This window comes from Ranitomeya variabilis, chromosome 8 (assembly GCF_051348905.1).
Source record: "Ranitomeya variabilis isolate aRanVar5 chromosome 8, aRanVar5.hap1, whole genome shotgun sequence".
Classification (NCBI taxonomy): Eukaryota; Metazoa; Chordata; class Amphibia; order Anura; family Dendrobatidae; genus Ranitomeya; species Ranitomeya variabilis.
In genome coordinates this window covers 54527247-54546438 of record NC_135239.1, presented here as the reverse complement: position 1 = coordinate 54546438, position 19192 = coordinate 54527247, and the positions used below count along the sequence as shown (strand labels likewise).

The following is a 19192-nucleotide window of genomic DNA, read 5'->3' as shown; positions in this document are numbered from 1 at the left end:
CCTCTTCTGTCGTATGTTCAAAGTCTTATGACCGGAAATCAGGACAACGGAGGTTGTTGGTATAAATTGCTATTTTTAATGATCCGACTGCCCCTAGAAATGAGGAGCCTAGGGCATTACTTATGGAGTCGGAGTCTGGTCCACGGCTCGCAGCCTTCACAAGTTATCACCTCTTATTTGCATGCTCTGTAACGCGGCTGCCTTCCTGCTATCTATAAATGCCAGAAGGACCCTTGTTGAAAGAGCGGTCGCTCAGTTGCTAGGATACCACATTGTTATGTATTTCACCTAATGAATAGTAATGAGCAATGTTTAGAATTTGCATAGACGGGTAAACAGCCAAAACTTGCCAAACTGATATATTGGAAATATGTAGGTTATAAATCTGATGACCCCAAATGTTTGCCATCACTAATGGGATTTATTTTTTATTTCTTCAGTACGATGGGAACATATAAATTAGGCTGTAATGAATTTAAAGGGTTGTTCCCACAATACCATATAAATTAGTGGCTAAAAAATCTGAAAATAACCTTGCCAAATGCATTCAATTTACAGGAATGCCCTGGACTTTGCCCCAACATTTACATTGTTGCCCATGGATACGACCAGTAGTTCACTCCTGACAGGTCGCACATGCTCAGTAGGTGCTGGCTATTCTTTTATAGTGTGTATCCTCTTGCTTTGCAGTGAGATTTGAGGCAAGTGTGGTTGCAACGTCCATACTGCACCTGGTGGACATAGCCATGTGCCCTCTCCGATCACGGGAGGGACAGATGCCCTCCTCTCCGACTGTGCACTGTAGTAGACATCTGCTACCTATACATACAGTATAATTGCAACTAGCTAGGCCTCTATACTATCTGAAGAAAACTCTTTTTTTTACCACCAGCAACCAATCAGAGCTCAGCTTTTGTTTTGTAAACAACTCTGATGAAATTGAAGCTGCACTGTGATTGGTTAAAAAGACGACATGGGGGAATCTATCTGCAATGTTTACGGATGACTCCATTGGGTAAGGGGTGATATATAAATTTATTATATTATTTATCTGCTTATTATAGCAGATCATGCATCAGGTGCAGGAGTAGCCATTGTTGTCTGTTCAAGGGGGTCAGAAACCTGCGATGCTGAATAAAGGCGATTGATGTTGTGGGGTTTTTTCTTTTGTTTTCTTCCTAGTCTGATAATTCTTAACACCAGTGTTTTCTGTTTTATTTTAGGAACTTGGTGAAAAAGTTCTGTCCGAAACGATCTGCAAAAGACGAGGAGCCCAGGTATTTGCATTCTTGTTTCAACTTTAAAAGCAAAAATTGTTCCTACGTTAAAGGTGTATGGCCGCTTGTGCTTGTGATATTAGGGGCGCCCCCGCCGGTGACCGGTCTCTCGACAGCTCTCAAGCTCATGGATCCCTTTGTAGTCTTCATTTGAAATGGGGATGTCTATTCCCTTCACAGCACATGTATATTTGGTGGAAAATCGACGGCCAGTGCATATGTTGAAAATCTAGGGGCATTATGGGGTCTGACTAGGTTACAATGCTGTTAGGTATACTTACCGTATTTATTCCAGTGTTATTTCAACTTTTATTATATCATGCGACTGTATGGAAATATCCTCATTTTAGGTTTTTACTGATGAGCTTAAAAGCTTTGAACTTTTTTTTGTAGTCTCTTTTGCAGTGTAAAGGGAGATTTTTATTAGGTCTGCCCCATATGAGATATGGCCACCATCTTTCAGCGCTCATGTAATATGCTGTGTATATTCCCCCAGTCCGGCCTGGAACAAAAGAAAAGCACCTTTTATTATACTCACACGCGGGGCGGTCGGGTCCGATGGGTGTCACTGGTCTTGGTCCAGCTCTTCCTTTCTTTCTATGTCGTCTTCCTTCTCTGCTTCGTATGGATGACACAACCTACGTCATCCACAACGTCACCCCGGCATTGCGCTCCTGAGTAGGCGTACTTCTCTTCCCTACAGGGCCGAGTAAAATACTTCCGTGCGCATGAGCCTGGGCTCTTTGACCTCTCCGGGTACATGCACACTTCAGTACTTTACGCTGCCCTCGTCAGGGCAGAGATTTTACATCTGTTCAGGAGCGCGATGCCGGGGAACACTGTGTGGATGACGTCCATCAGACCCGACCACCCCTCAGGTCAGTATAATAAATGGTGTTTTTCTTTTGTTGCAGACCTTATTGGGGGCATATACACAGCATATTAGGATGCTGTGTATGAGGGCTGAAAGGTGGTCGCCGTAACTCCTATGGGACAAACCTGGTGACAGGTTCCCTTTTAAAGCGGTTGTACTATGCTCTGACAACCCTTCTTTATCCCTGTTTCCCAATTTTAAAATACCGCCTATACTAACCTGCGATGTCTACACTGACTCTCCCGAAGGTGAGTATACCGAAGGGGAGTATAGGTGTTCTTTTTTTTTAAAAGTGGGGAAACCTAGAGATTGAGAAGGGGTTGTTTGAGAAGTGGACAACCCCTTTAATTGCAAAAATAAAGACAACCTATCAGGATGTTCATGTAGCATGAATCAGACCCTGGCAGCATTATTGCAGCTATGTATGTTCTACTCCGAAATGCTACAGCGTTTAGATAAAACATACCTTGGAGGGACGGCGGCTTCTCCCTGCCCCAATCACCTAGACGGACAGGTCTCTGCCTAATTGTGTGTTTTCTCCATTAAGCTGAAGCTTTTCAGAATAAAAAATACACAGCTGCAGTAACGTACCCAGAGTCTGATTCATGCTGCCTGTGTTTTGGGAAGCATGAATCTCTAAGCAATTTTCTAAGTGGGTCTTGTTAAATATTTTCCTATTTTTTTTGCTGCTGCAGAGACTTTGCAACTTCTTCAAATAGCTGGTTGTACTGCTGTATATGGCATAATTTTGGGAGTACACTGCTGTTACCTCTGGTATTTTCTATCTCTGCTCTTACCTCCATCTTGTCAGTGTTTGAGGGCAGTTTTTACCCCCTGTTGTCCCCAGTGCTTGCTGTAATGTTAATCTACAGAGCTGAGGTTTTGGTGTAGTGTAAACTCTATACTGTTCTTCATTTGATCGGAGCAGCTATTATCAGTCCGTCAATTAAGGACAATAATATGGGTTTGTTTAAAAATTGAAATGTGTATATTCTCTTTTCCACAGACCTGATGTTTATTATGATGACTGGTTTCTATTATTTTCTAGATGTATAACAATCCTCGTCAATGGTGGTTTGCAATTGATAGGTGGTGGTGTTGTGCTAGAGACGCCTCCACTTGCACAGTAGAATCACACTGTGATAGGCAGCATAACAATAGGACATCTGATACATAGATTTCTTCCCTCCGTTACAGATTTTCATCATGTGTAGCATTTTATAATATACTGAACGAGCTGAATGACTACGCCGGTCAGCGGGAAGTAGTGGCCGAGGAAATTGGACACAGAGTTTATGGTGAAATAATGAAGTATACCTATGAGCTGAAAGCGGAGCGAAAATCGGTATTTATTTTATTATAGCACTTTATATACTAATTTTATACTCTGAATCTATGGCTCGGTGTTAAACTGCTGGGTGTAGACTGGGTGGAGGTTCATTGGGATGTACGGTATTTTAAATGAAACTGGAAAATGGGAGTAAAATCTGAGGTTGAGACTCTGCACTACGTTTTGCTTACGCTGTAAACATACCTGTGGCTTATATAAATGTAGGTTTATAGATCGTCTTTAATGGTCCTATTGTTATTCGCCAGCCGCCTTTTTAATTTGCGCTTGGCTTTGTAGTCTACTGCACTTCTCATTAAGTACAGATAACATTGCCATTGTGTCCACCTGTGATTTATTATATAATTAATAAAATAAAATTCCGTAGAGCGAACCTGTGTTTTAGCCACATACAGGACTAGAAAATGCTTTGCGACTTTCCTATAGATTAACCGCCAATAAGTGACATTATTAGCGTGATAGTTTTTTTTTCTTTCTTTCTTTCTGGAAAATAGCTACTTCACTTTTTTTTTTTTTATGTGGCATTGCCAACAAGACTCCATACAAAAGGGGGTATTCCAGCTCACTCACTTCCACAGCGTGATGTCAGTAGGGGGGATAGTGACATGACGTTTGCAGATATCCGGCATCTCGAGTGTGTGAGCCGTAGGTATCACGCACTTGTCCTTTCTAATCAGTCCCACCTATTCTACTGAATAGGAAAGGTAGGTGCATGCTGCTCTGCGTTAACTTAAAGGGAACCTGTCCTTAGGTTTGGCCAATATGAGAATCGTCCACCACCTTTCAGGCCTGGTATACAGCTTTCTATAATGCTGTGTATCTGTCCCCAACCCGACCTGAATGAGCAGAAAAAGAGCTTTTATTATACTCACCTGCGATGCAGTCCGGTCCGAGGGGCGTCCCTCTTTTTGGTCCGGCACCTCCCTTCTTCTTGCTTCATGTGGATGTCACGTCCTTACATCTTCCACACAGTCTCCCCAGCATCTCGCTCCTGTGCAGACGTACTTATCTGCCACGTTGAGGGCAGAGTAAAGTACTGCAGTGCGCAGGAGCCGGGAAAGGTCGAAGAGCCCTGGCGCATGTGCACTTTAGATCTTTATCCTGCCCTAGTCTGGTCAGAGAAGTATGCAGGAACGCGATGCCGGGGAGACTGTGGATGACGTAGGGACACGTCATCCGCAAGATGGAGGGCAGCATCTCAAGAAGGAAGGCGTCGTACCAAGAAGAGCAACATCCCTCGGACTGGACCGCCCTGCAGGTGAGTATTATAAAAGCTCTCTTTCGGGTCGTGTTGGGGGCAGACATAAATCCTAGAATGCTGTAGATCAGGCCTGATAGGTGGTGGCTGTATCTCATATCGCCCAAACCTGGTGACAGGTGAACATTAAGCTGGAATCTGTAGATGTGACGTCATCGCCCTCTAGAAGTGGAAGTGAAGGGAGCCAGATAACCATTTAAAGAGGTCATGTCACCAAGCGAAGGCTCGCCAGTTTTTGCTTTTATTTCATTCCCACAGCTCACTTGACTAATCTGTTTATCTTTTTTTAAATCTGCCCTATGATACATGGTCCCATAGATATGACCCCTTTTATTTAGTGCCTATTTTTATCAAGGGGTGGTGCTCACGGGGTAATAATGCAGAGGAGCCTAAAGACATTCCCCCGTGGAATCCTGTTGGCACTGCCCACTAGGTAAAGACAATGAAAATTAACTCTAAATTAAAAAAATGTATCTCTGGAATTGTATGGCGGATCGTTTGGGGGAAAAAAAAAACATTTCAGGGAAGCAGCTAGAGTGAAATTAGAGCAATTACTGGCAACTCATGATCTGGTGACACATCTCTTTTAGTATAGCCAATTTGTCTGCAAGCTACAGATCCATCAGCAGGCAAAAATATTGTATGACACACTGATAATGAAGGAGTCCATGGCGGTACATGTTTTTAGACATTACCTTATGACCTCTTATTATTTTAATATCCTGAAAAATGATACCAAGAATCAAAATATTTTATTTTCTTGGCAGCATCTGCAAGAAGGCCGGCGAGCACAGCAGTACCTCGATATGTGTTTGAAACAAATGGACGGTGTAAGTTGTGCTTTCCTGTAGTACGGTACATAAGCGCTCTTCACTTCCCGGGAGTTACATGAGATGTGATATAGCAATGTCCCTATAAGTGCACAGTCAGAGGTGCGGACACCTCACAGATTACAGCAGAATACATGGGTGTTCTGTAATTTGTTCTTACATGATGTGCATTTCTACAGAACGCCCATAATGATATGGAATTGTCCCACACAAGAATCTGTAGAGAACATGCAGATTTTGCAACAGTCTGAATAAGTTGTGAATTATGCAATAGTCTGGTGTTCACATCTCACAAAGTTATGTGCTGACCAATATCCTGTCGGCCACACTTGCGTTACATGAATTGCAGAGTATTCTATTTTACTATATTCCTTTTTGTTTTCTTTTTCTATTGCGATATCTGCAGAGTAAAAAGAAGTTTGAGAGGGAATGCAAAGAAGCAGAAAAGGCACAGCAGACATACGAGAGACTGGATAATGACACCAATGCCACAAAGTCTGACGTAGAGAAGGTAAAGGTTTCGTATTGAAAGAAAGTTCCCTCTGTATAGATAGGTGTTTTTTTTCTATCATTTCCACTTACTGATATTTGTTTGTAGGTTAGACAAGCCCACCTATGATGGCTATAATATCAATGGTGATGTCAGTGTATTCTGTGCTGTGGAAAGCTGGATTGTGCCCAAGCCTATCCTCAGTCTCCTCTGAGTCTGCCTATCCTCCTTCCCACCCCCCGGGGTCTGCCTAACCTCCTCCCCACCCCCCGGGGTCTGCCTAACCACCCCCCCCGGGGTCTGCCTATCCTCCGTCCCCCCCGGGGTCTGCCTATCCTCCGTCCCCCCCGGGGTCTGCCTATCCTCCGTCCCCCCGGGGTCTGCCTATCCTCCGTCCCCCCCGGGGTCTGCCTATCCTCCGTCCCCCCCGGGGTCTGCCCATCCTCCATCCCCCTGGGGTCTACCTAACCTCCGTCCCCCCCTGCTTTACACTGAAGAGGGGAAAACATCCAAAAACACGTGTCTGCAATTGGAGTACGTGCTTTGTCGTCTTATCCGGAGTCATGTGGCAAGACTTTTTAAAGGGTCGATACTGACTTTTAGGATTCTGCGTCCCATAGGTGGCACTATAGTGCAAGTCCTCTTCCTCTATGAAGCAGAGAGTTACATACTGTATGAAGACAGATTGGTTGTATCAGCAGTTGTTCCACTCCCATCAGTATTCACAGCTTGTTAAAATGAGCGTGGATCAACTTATATATAGTCGATTGTTACTTCCCTGAAAAGACCTTGGGACTTTGTTCTTTACAGAAGACTTTTCAGCAGCCTCATTATCGTCATAGACAGGATGTGATGTTACAGCTCACCTGCTCCCACTCCTTTCACAGTGAGATTTTCAGGAGCAGCATGCTCAGAAAGCTTCTATACCTAGTGAAGGAGACCTCTGTATTATACTCACAGTGCATGGTGGGGGAGGCGGGCGGCTCATTCAAGGTGATGGATCCAATCCGCCTTGATTTCCAGCTTGCGTTTTATGTTTTTGTCCGTTTTTTTTTTTTTTTTTTTAACAGGCAAAACAGCAGCTGAACCTGCGCACCCACATGGCAGACGAAAGCAAAAACGAATACGCCGCACAACTACAGAATTACAACCAGGAACAACACAAACATTTCTACATCGTTATCCCACAGGTTTACAAGGTGAGCGACGCCTGTTTGTCCTCGGATCATCTATCATAAATATTCTATTTACACCCTTGTTTGTTTAGTATTTACTGGGCCGTGTGTATTTTTAAGATTGGTAGAAGCTTTGGGTGTCTCACATTAGGAGAGTAAATATCACAGAAGAAATGCAATAATCTAAGATAAACAGGACACCATTTTAATACTTTTTTTTCCAATTTAAAAAATGGAATGCCGCTGCTTCTCCTGCCACAGATTTGAGGGAGGCTCCACACTTCCTCTGTGTTGCCGGTCATTAGAAGATGTTTTTGAACAATGACTTTCCTTTATAGGTTTCCTGTTTTTTTTTTTTACTGTGGATACCTAATAACTGCGCCCAAGTCACTACTTTGTCACACTTAATGTACTAAAACAAAGCATTAGACTGTTGAATGAACCAGTCGATATTAATTGCGCCCGTCAATTACTGCTGATCCCTTGGTTTCCCAACAGTAGGGCGCCCTGTGATCAGTTTCTTTTAGTGACTCATGCGAAAACACTTTTTAACCTTTATTTTTTTACTTATGTTTTGTTCTGTAAACCGTTCTTTAAAAAAAAAAAAAAAAAAAAAAGGCCCTGAAAATGATCTAATTACAGGGTTACCCCCTTTCTGATTTTGTAGCGATCAGCTGAAATCTGTTTGAGGAATCGGCTGCAGTTGTTAGTTTTCACTACAGCGCCCCCACAGGGGAAATAAAGAATTGCATTGTGCACCATCGTGTAGTGTATGGACTATTAGAAGCTCCAACAGGGACCGTGGTGTTGCTTTCATTAGAACTTCCCGTGACAAGGATGTGCAGTAAGCTGACACTATTTGAGGTTTCTGGGATAAAAACAATCCACCTTGGGTGATCAGGTGAAAAAAAAGCTGCCGAGACTTGCTGAAATGTTGTTATATGATGCCCATTTCTGGCCACTGCTGTTCCCGCATGTGTGGCACTTATCTTCTGTGATTAAACTTGTAAACAATTTTAATATATTGCTGCTCACTTGTACGGGCAAGATATTTATAGAGAGCCGTGAAGTCATAGTTTGTCCCAGACATGTCCATACATAGTAACTGGCATTTTTCTTGGGTTTTTAAGGAAGTCTGATAAGTATACTGCTTTCATTGTTTCAAGAAGGAAATGTACAGCAGGGGTTATAGTCCTCCAGCAGAGGTAGTGATAAAAAAAGAAAGCATGAGGGCACAACTACCATAAAGGGGTTATCTGGGAATTTAAATAGGATATCTGTAAGATTGGCACAAGTACAACTTCCTCATCCCCATCGATCAGTTGCTTAAAGGTGCCCCGCACTCCTTAATCTAGCTCTGGAACTTAAAATATTGGAACACCACAAAAAAAAAACACAGAAAAAATGGCAAATTGTACATCATTTCACACACAACCCCAAAAATGATCCTGACAAAATTGTTGGCACCTTTTGAAAATTGTGTTTAAACAACTTTGATTCAAGCATGTGATGCTCTTTCAAACTCGCCTGTGGCAAGTAACAGGTGTGGGCAATATGAAAATCACACATGAAACCAGATAAAAAGGGGAGACGTTGAATCAGTTTTTGAATTATTTGTCTGTGTGCCACACTAAGCATGGAGAACAGGAAAAGAGGACTGTTTGAGTACTTGAGAACCAAAAGTGTTAAAAAAAATACCAACAATCTCAAGGTGACAAGTCTATCTCCAGAGATCTTGATGTTCCTTTTCTCCCTGGGCGGCAGAGAAAAATTGAAGAAAGGTTGCATTGCAGGATAGTCCGGATGGTGTATAAGAATACCCAATGAAATTCCTGTAGGCTCAGATCGCGCTGACACTGATGCGCCCTATCTGTCGACATTTGAATGAAATGAGACGCTATGACAGGAGACTCAGGAGGACCCCACTGCTAACATGGATACATAAAAAGCTACATATTAAGCCAAAATCCTACTGGGAAATAGTCTTGTGTAGTGATGAGCAAGTGTACTCGTTGCTCGGGTTTTCCTGTGCATGCTCGGGTGGCCTCCCGAGTATTTATAGCTGCTCGGAGATTGTTTTCGTTGCGGCAGCTGAATGATTTACACCTACTAGCCTGCTTGATTACATGTGGGGATTCCCTAGCAACCAGGCAACCCCCACATGTACTTAGCCTGGCTAGTAGCTGTAAATCATTCAGCTGCCGTGATGAAAACTATAGCTCCGAGCAGTCATAAATACTCTGGAAAACCCGAGCAACGAGTACACTCGCTCATCACTAGTCTTGTGGAAAGATGAGACCAAGATAGAGCTTTTTGGTAAAGCACATCATTCTACTGTTTATCAGAAACAGAAGGAGGCCTACATAGAAAAGAACACCGTACCTACAGTCAAATATGGTGGAGGTTCAAAGATCTTTTGGAATTGTTTTGCTGTCTCTGGTACTGGGTGCCTTGACTGTATTCAAGGCATTATGAAATCTGAAGATTGCCAAGATTTTTGGTCCAAATGAGCTGCCCAGTGTCAGAAAGCTTGGTTTGCATCCTAGGTCATGGGTCTGCAAATCATTGGACAGTTCTGAAGTGGCCAGCAATGCTGTTGGGAGAACGCACCTTCAATGATTGTATAACAAATCATTTGTAATTACAATAATTTTCTGGGAGAAATACTTTACTTTCTGCAACAATTTCAAGGGTGCCAACACTTTGGACCATGTGTGTACCCATATTCACCCCCCCACACACACACATTTTTTTTTGCTTAAAAGGACATAGTAAAATATTTTTGTTGTTGGGAGTTATGTAATTACTAGGAGAGGACTAGTAAATCTCTTGTAACCCATTCCATTCCTCCTTTCGTAAAGTCATCTAGAGGTATGACCCGCTTGGGTAAGTGGTGGGCACCAACATTTAGGGTGGAATTTATATTACAGTACATGTTATATCCATGGTTTTAACTTGTACCCCATTTTATATGTGATTTGTATTTTATTACCTTTTTACAGCACCTTCAGGAAATGGATGAGAGGAGGACTACGAAGCTAAGCGAGTGCTATAAAGGTTTTGCGGACGCTGAGCGAAAAGTTATCCCAATTATCTCAAAATGCTTAGAAGGAATGGTGCAGGCAGCCAAGTCTGTGGATGAGCGTAGGGTGAGGATAGCATTTTTTTTCTTTTATGGTTTTTGATTTAAACCGTCCTCAGTTGCTCAGCTGCTGTCTGAGCATTTAATCACTTAGTAGTATTCACGTGGTTATGCACTCAAGCCATTCTCCTGCTTTAAAGGGAATTTGTCACCAGCTTGCCCATTTGTGAGCAGCATATTGTAGGGGCAGAGATCCTGATTCCAGCGATGTATCACTAATTGGACTGCTTGCTGCAGAATAAAATCAGTTTAATCTGCTTAATATCTAGTAGCTCTCTATTGCTGAGCTCTGTATATCTCCGCCCACACCACTGATTGGCAGCTTTCTGTGTACACTCTGCATAGGCAGAAAGCTGCCAATCAGTGGGGGGGGGGCAGGGGTTATACAAAGCTCATGAAGATGAGGACACATTGCTGGAAGCAGGGTCTCTGTTACTGCTGCTCTTAAAGTGACAGATTCCCTTTAAACACTGTCATATAGATATTATTAAATTGCTCTTGTTCTGGTTTGTGTGTGTGTGTGTGTGTAATATGTATATACTGTGTGTGTCATATGTGTACTGTGTGTGTGTGTCATATGTATAGATATCGAAAAATAACTCCGGCACACTTAAAGTTCCAAATAAATGGTATAATTTATTATGCGTTTTCCAAAAAAAATGTACTTCATTATGTGTCCAACATGCGGTAGCCAAACCGTGTAAGTGAATAAGGTATATAATTCAACGTTATCAAGAAATACCTATATCTTACATAGAGAGTTTCCGGGTAGTCCGGGTCCATGGCAAGGTCATATATGTATATATACAGTGTGTGTGTGTCATATGTATATATAGTGTGTGTGTGTGTGTGTGTGTGTGTGTAATATGTATATACATAGTGAGTGTGTAATATGTATATATACAGTGTGTGTGTGTCATATGTATATATAGTGTGTGTGTGTGTGTGTGTGTGTGTGTGTGTGTGTGTGTGTGTAATATGTATATACATAGTGAGTGTGTAATATGTATATACATAGTGAGTGTGTAATATGTATATACATAGTGAGTGTGTGTCATATGTATATATAGTGTGTGTGTGTGTGATGTGTATATACATAGTGTGTGTGTAATATATTTTATTTGTATTTAGTTGTGATTTGCGCTGTAGCACATGTGATCTCGCCCATTGCCACCATTACAATCTGGGATACTATTCTTTTCCTTCCTTTTCTCCCTTTAGGACTCTCAGATAGTGGTGGATTGCTTTAAATCTGGATTTGAACCCCCTGGAGATTTCCCTTTTGAGGACTACAGTCAGCATATTTACCGAACGGTTTCCGATGGAACAATAAGTACCCCAAAGCCAGAAGTAGTAAGGATCGACCCCAAAATAACAATGGGAAAAGCTAAGGGCAAGCTGTGGCTCTTTGGGAAGAAACCTAAGGTGAGAACGGTCTGTCATTATTCTTTCATCGCACAGGGTTTGTCTACATGTGTGTAGCACACTTGTGAGGATGTCTGCTCTTGTGGCAAACTGTGGCATTACTACACATTAATTGCTAATGGTTTGCCAATTGTTAATGGTTGCAGTAAGCAAACCATACCAATTCTTTACAATGATGGAGCTAGAGCTACGCCGCTACATTGGCCACGACAGCTGTTTGCAAGGTGCCGCTGCAACAGAAGTGAATGGGGTCATGTTGCGACACCTACACTTGAATGACCAGCAAGTCACTAAAAATAAATCAGATTTGGTTGGATTTTTTGTGACTTGCTTATTTGGGCTGTATAGTTGCGACCCCATTCACTTCTATAGCACCACGATGTAGCAGTGGCACCAAGTCGCCATATAGGTTTAGGGCCTTGGGAAGTGGCACCTGGACGTGATTTGTGGCATGGATTCCTTTCATTTGTGCACAAATCACAGGACAGACCATTTTGGAAGCCAGGCTCCATTGTTATATGTAAGAGAGTAGGTGTTTGGCCTGAATATATACTTTCTGCCTGAACTCCTAAAAATCAAAGTGCTGCCACCTAGAGGCCAAACACTCTACAACAGACATGTCCAAGAAAGCGTCTCATTTTACTGCGTGCAGTAAAATTGAATCCTATTGCTTTATTATCACCCGTAGATTATATGGAGCAGTAAAAAGATCTGCCCTTAATGACACCAACTGTAGAACTATGCAAGAGGGTAGTTATGTAGGGTTGGCACTACCCTTACGGATCATATGGTAAAAAAAAATAAAAAAAATAAAAAAAAATAATTGGACTTGTGAAGAGGTGCGGAATTTTTCCATTGTGAAAATATTTGGCCACAGTGTCCTTTTAAATCTTATTTTTCATGCTACCCTAAAGTCCTGGGTATGAGGGTATGGGTCTGGAATATATTTACTTGTTGGCTGTATTATTGTGGTGTAATGAATGGGTTTATGCCAGGATTTTGCACTGAGACAATATTTTAGTCAGATCTTTATGTACACGGAAAAGATCTGAGCAGCCATCTGCGTGCGAGTATTGTAAGTCCTGCGGAGAGGTTTTCCCACCGCTACACTAGATTCTCATTGATCGGGCACAGTTGCTTAGTAGCGATTTGCCGGGAATCACATTTTAGCTGCTTTTGATCCCAGACAGCCGGTTTCCTTGCACGTCTCTGCGGGAGAAGCAGCTTCTGGCTGGAAAGGAAAATGTATTGCACTTTTTCTCTGCAAAACCGTTTTATATACCGTAGTTTTTTTATTTTTACTTTTTTGGGGACTCTTCTAGCTAGTGGACTTTTGGACGCGTTCCTTTTAAAAAAAGAACTGTTCATGCTCTTAGCATTGTCTGTAAGGTCAATCCAGTGCAGAATAGTCGTGCCAAGTTGTAACCAGGAGGAGCAACAGAGGAATTGCACAATATACAGTTACTAAAAAAAAAAAAATCCTGTGCCCCAGGCATGTGATTTCAGGAGGATTACAAGCATCAAATAAACACACGTCAGCTTTTTTTTTTCTGTTTTCTAAGTTTGTCTTGAGACAGAATAAAGGAAGCGGAGACCGAATTCTAATATTTCTTCCCTTTTTCTGACTTTTAATTCAAGGATGAAAAGTAAATTTCATGCAGTTATCAAAGTTACTCAGGGTTTAGAAAGTTAGAGGATATTTATAGCAAAAGCAGAAGTGGATTGTGACCACAGTCTGTCGTATTTTAGGAAACTAGTTTGGAGATTTCGGGAAGTGCTGAGCATTTATTTTTTTCTTATTTATGCTGCCTGGTCTCCAATAACAATTCAGGATGATGGGAGTTTAAGGCTGTGTGCCCACGTTGTGTTTTTTTGTGTTTCTGCTGCATTTTTGCCACAGCGGAAACGATTAAAAACGCATTCCCATGCAATCCTATGGGATTCCGCAGTTGCTGTGCCCATGCTGCTGATTTTCCCACTGTGGAATCGCATAGCAGTAAAATCAGCTGCATGTTCATTTTCTGCGGAATCACGGCAATTCCGCCACCATAGGATTGCATTGAAACGCTCACTTTACGCATGTGGCTATGCCCATCATGCGTAAAGTGAGCGCTTCATGTGCGGATAGTACCCAGGATCTGGAAGAGAGGAGACTTTCCTCCAGGCCCTGGGTACAATATTCTGAAAAGAATTAAAATAAAAAATAGGGGATATACTTACCTTCTGATGGCCCCCGGAGTCCTCCCGCCTCTCAGCGGTGCACACCGCGGCTCCGTTCCCAGGGATGCATTGCGTGAATCACCTGAGATGACGTCGTGGTCAGGCGACCGTGACGTCACAAAGGTCCTTCGCGCAAAGCATCCCTGGGAACAGAACGTACCGGGAGCGCCGCTGAGATCGGGGCCATCAGAAGGTGAGAATAACCATATTTTTTATTTTTTTAATTATTTTTAACATTCTATCAGCATCAATAGTAAAAAGTTGGTCACACTTGTCAGGCACTATGCTTGACTAGTGTGACCAACCTGTCAATCACTTTTCCAAGCGATGCTTCAAATCGCTTGGAAAAACACAAGCATTCTGCAAGCTAAAAACCCTTGCAAAACGCTTGTGTTTTGCGGGAAAACGCATGCATTTTACCCGCGGCAGGGAGTTGCGGAAATGCTGCGGACATTTCCGCAGCATTCCTGCAACGTGGGCACATAGCCTAAAGGGGTTCGTTGCTTTATTAAACAGCTGACCACAGAAATTGGGGCAGGGTGCAACTCGCTGTCGCTGTTCCACTTCTGCCTGGTGCAGTATGTTGCATCGGTGATCGAGGAGAGTATTCATCAGTGGGCAGACCCTCCCAGCCCTCCACAACGTGAAAGGTGGGCAACCGATGTCCGGACTGGGTCCTTTTAAAATTCTTCTGTTATTTTGATGCTTGATCATTGATTTGAAACTTTTATATAATACAAATCCATCGGTTCCAGGGTGACATTGTAGAAATCATTGGTAAAATATTCTTTTCAACCCCAACTCAATCATATAAAGATGCTTACTGTCTCCCGATCATCACAAGTCGTGTAAATCCGAAAATAATAACTTTCTCCTGAAAATGCAAAGAAAAATTAAATGTAGAGACTTCTACAAGTTTTTACCATTAATGTTTTGCAAGAAGCTGAACCATAGCATGACATGGCTGAACTGAGCTTGTACTTTCTAGCAGTAAATATACAAAATAGAAGCAAAAAACCTTCTAATACTACGTGTACTGTGTTGCGCACGTCTGAAACTAGAAGCCATTTCATTGGAGGACATCAGGAAAGTTCACTAAAAACATGGACTCCAAGGATGTCTGTTTCAGTCTTTCTCCCCCTCTAATGCTAAATTTTAAACAGGTTTTTTTAGAAATATTTTTTATTTTCACCTTAGTGTCATGGCCTATGTTGGAAAAAAAATCTTGAAATCTTGCAGTTTTCACATAAACCGGCCTAATAGCCTGACACTTCCTGTTTTGTAGAGATCACTTTTCAGCCGTTTCATTATCCTTACAGGTAGAAATACAAGGATAGATAACATGGCAGGCAACACAGGAGCCACCATTCACAATAGGTGATGATCACAGTTCTCTACTCTTATGACCTTTGTTCAGATCACAGAATATGCCTCGAAAACTCTCCCATTGAAGTGAATGCCTCCAGACAGTTATTCTTATGAGCCAACTGTAAATCTTGTGCTCTTAGCAGCCGTTGGAACAATATGGCGACTCCTGTAATCCTCTGCAGAGAATAAGTTGGAAGAAAATATTTAGAACCGTTTTGAAATAAAAAAAACATGTATCACTGTCTGGCTTTAATTATGGAAAAATTAAATAGGCGATGGAGTCCAAAATGTGAGTTTTTGACTTAAAATCCGAGAAATGACCAATAAAGATCTCTTCAGCTTTTACATAATACTGATAGATCTCATTTTTAGTGATGAGCGAGTATACTCGTTGCTTGAGATTGCCCATGCACGCTCGGGGGGTCTCCGAGTATTTGTAAGTGTTCGGAGATTTAGTTTTTGACGCAGCTGAATGATTTACATTTGTTAGCCAGCACACAGTTATATGAAAAAGTTTGGGCACCCCTATTAATCTTAAGCTTAATGTTTTATAAAAATAGTTTTTTTTTGCAACAGCTATTTCAGTTTCATATATCTAATAACTGTTGGACACAGTAATGTTTCTGCCTTGAAATGAGGTTTATTGTACTAACAGAAAATGTGCAATCTGCATTCAAACAAAATTTGACAGGTGCATAAGTATGGGCACCTCACCAGAAAAGTGACATTAATATTTAGTAGATCCTCCTTTTTCAAAAATAACAGCCTCTAGTCGCTTCCTGTAGCTTTTAATGAGATCCTGGATGAAGGTATTTTTGACCATTCCTCTTTACAAAACAATTCCAGTTCAGTTAAGTTTGATGATTGCAGAGCATGGACAGCCCTCTTCAAATGATCCCACATATGTTCAATGATATTCAGGTCTGGGGACTGGGATGGCCATTCCAGAACAGTGTAATTGTTCCTCTGCATGAATGCCTGAGTAGATTTGGAGCCGTGTTTTAGATCATTGTCTTGCTGAAAGATCCATCCCCTGCGTAACTTCAACTTTGTCACTGATTCATGAACATTATTGTCAAGAATCTGCTGATACTGAGAGGAATCCATGCGTCCCTCAACTTTAACAAGATTCCCGGTGCCGGCATTGGCCACACAGCCCCAAAGCATGATGGAACCTCCACCAAATTTTACTGTGGGTAGCAAGTGTTTTTCTTGGAATGCTTTGTTTTTTTGCCGCCATGCATAACGCCTTTTTGTATGACCAAACAACTCAATCTTGGTTTCATCAGTCCACAGGACCTTCTTCCAAAAAGAAATTGGCTTCTCCAAATGTGCTTTTGCATACCTCAGCCGACTCTGTTGCATGCTTGCAGAAACGGCTTCTTTCACATCACTCTCCCATACAGCTTCTCCTTGTGCAAAGGCAAAGTGCGTTGTATAGTTGCTGCAGCTCTCTGGAGGTGGTCTGAGGACTGTCCTTGACTGATCTCACCATTCTTCTTCTCTGCCTTTCTGATGTTTTTCTTGGCCTGCCACTTCTGGCCTTAACAAGAACTGTACCTGTGTTCTTCCATTTCCTTACTATGTTCCTCACAGTGGAAATTGACAGGTTAAATCTCTGAGACAGCTTTTTGTATCCTTCCCCTGAACAACTATGTTGAATAATCTTTGTTTTCAGATCATTTGACAGTTGTTTTGAGGAGCCCATGATGCCACTCTTCATAGGAGATTCAAACAGGAGAACAACACTTGCAAGTGGTCACTTTAAGTAGCTTTTCTCATGATTGCATACACCTGGCTATGAAGTTCAAAGCTCAATGAGGTTACAAAACCAAAAAAAGTGCTTTAGTAAGTCAGTAAAAAGTAGGTAGGAGTATTTAAAACAAGAAAATGATTAGGGTGCCCATACTTATGCACCTGTCAAATTTTGTTTGAATGCAGATTGCACATTTTCTGTTAGTACAATAAACCTCATTTCAAGGCAGAAACATTACTGTGTCCAACAGTTATTAGACATATGAAGCTGAAATAGCTGTTGCAAAAAAAAAACAATTTTTATAAAACATTAAGCTTAAGATTAATAGCGGTGCCCAAACTTTTTCATATAACTGTAAGTACATGTGGGGGTTGCCTGGTTGCTAGGAAATCCCCACATGTTATCAAGCTGTCTAATAGATGTAAATCATTCAGTTGCGGTGATGAAAACTAAATCTCCGAGCACTAAAAAATACTCAGAGGACACCCGAGCGTGCTCGGGAAATCTCGAGTAACGAGTATACTCGCTCATCGCTACTAATTTTCCTTGCTGGAGCCACAATCTGTGCCTTCAGTTTTTTAACTGTTGGTGGATTTGTCGCTCAGGATAACATTGCTTAGTGAGAACTATCATTTTATGGGATTCTTACAGTATGGTGTACACATATATGTAAAGATGGCACCACCCAGTTAAAGGGATCAGCCTGTAGCATGTGAAAAAAGGCCAAATAGAAAAAGAAACAAGCTATAAACACAAAGTAAAAAGATTAAAAATACTTTCCAAAATAAGGCTGAACCTCGTCTAACATGCAACCATATTCATAAATGGCAAAATGCTATGCAATCTATCACTCTTAATCACGAGTCTTTTACACGTTATTTGCGCTGGCTGCAGGTTCACATGTTTAGGACATATGTGATTAATGCATTAGTAGGAAATCTATTTGTCCCCTATGACCACAATCACCTTTTATTTAGAGCACACTAGTTCCTATAACATTGCTACTGGCGTGTGTTGGAGTTGGTGTTGCAGACTCCCATCGCTACAGGCACAGGAACGTAACTTATCCATTCATTTTTGTATCCTGACATCAGACTAGTTCTCCGTCTTGTTCACCACCTGGAGTATGTGGATCCGGTGGTCCTCATTACACCCTGTCAGACAGGGACTTAGCGGGTGAGGTGAAGGTTTGCAGGCAGAGGGCGGCTTCATTGAGAGGCCTGAGAAGATCGGTAAGTTGTGCAAAGTTTGCTGTGCGGAGAGTCCTGTAATGGAGTTTGCATGTACCCAGGCTGAACTGATGGACTGTGCATGTTCCACGCAGGTCTCCGCAGGGGTTTTCTTTTTTTTTTTTCCCTTTTTTTTTTTTTTTTTTAGTACTTTGCAAGTATGATTCATGCCATTAAAAAAAAATATATAGGAAAACTGAAAGATTATGAGATCCATCATGATTAGATTGAACTTGTTAGGAATACCCCTTTAGTGACTAAGAGTGATCCATTCTATCTCATGGAGGGCTATGTCATTGCTTTATGATGGTGCGGGATCTAACCACCCTCATTGATTGAGATTAAAGAAGCTGCAGTCCTTATTCATTGCTGTGGCTTCCCTGCACTGTGGCTCTTCAGGTCAGATCCCCACCGATCAGAAAGATGATTACCATCATTTGGGATGGGAATACTCCTCTAAAGCCATGATGTATTGCTTTTCTAGGAAATGGGACTATGACAAATATAAGAAGGGCACGGTTCGCATCTGTAGTGCCAGTTTTGTTGTACAGCAGACACCGCAGGCGCTGTGATTATCTCATTGACTTGGTGCCGTCTGCCGGTGCCATACGGTGTGCGGTGTAACCCTGCGTGCCGCACTGTTATTTTTGGAACCTCAGGCGCTAATGTGACCATAACTAAAGTAGTAATTGTACAAGAACAAAAATGATAAAGGAGAAAATAATAATTATTCATCTGTTCAGCCGGGTTCCTGATTCTAGCTGTGAGCATAGACAGAGGTGTTTTTTTTCTATATTTCG

The 19192-nt window shown here is 41.9% G+C and overlaps 1 protein-coding gene across 6 annotated transcripts in view; it reads left to right on the top strand.

The window, feature by feature from the left end:
• Positions 1–19192, top strand: part of FNBP1L (formin binding protein 1 like) — a 151602-nt gene that overhangs the window by 107370 nt on the left and 25040 nt on the right. For all 6 annotated transcript variants that reach the window (XM_077278659.1, XM_077278656.1, XM_077278654.1 and 3 more), the window contains exons 3-9: positions 1224–1277; positions 3349–3496; positions 5525–5587; positions 5994–6098; positions 7148–7276; positions 10255–10401; positions 11616–11819. In XM_077278659.1, coding sequence (XP_077134774.1) covers positions 1224–1277; positions 3349–3496; positions 5525–5587; positions 5994–6098; positions 7148–7276; positions 10255–10401; positions 11616–11819 — 850 coding nt within the window. The remainder of the gene's footprint in view (positions 1–1223; positions 1278–3348; positions 3497–5524; positions 5588–5993; positions 6099–7147; positions 7277–10254; positions 10402–11615; positions 11820–19192) is intronic.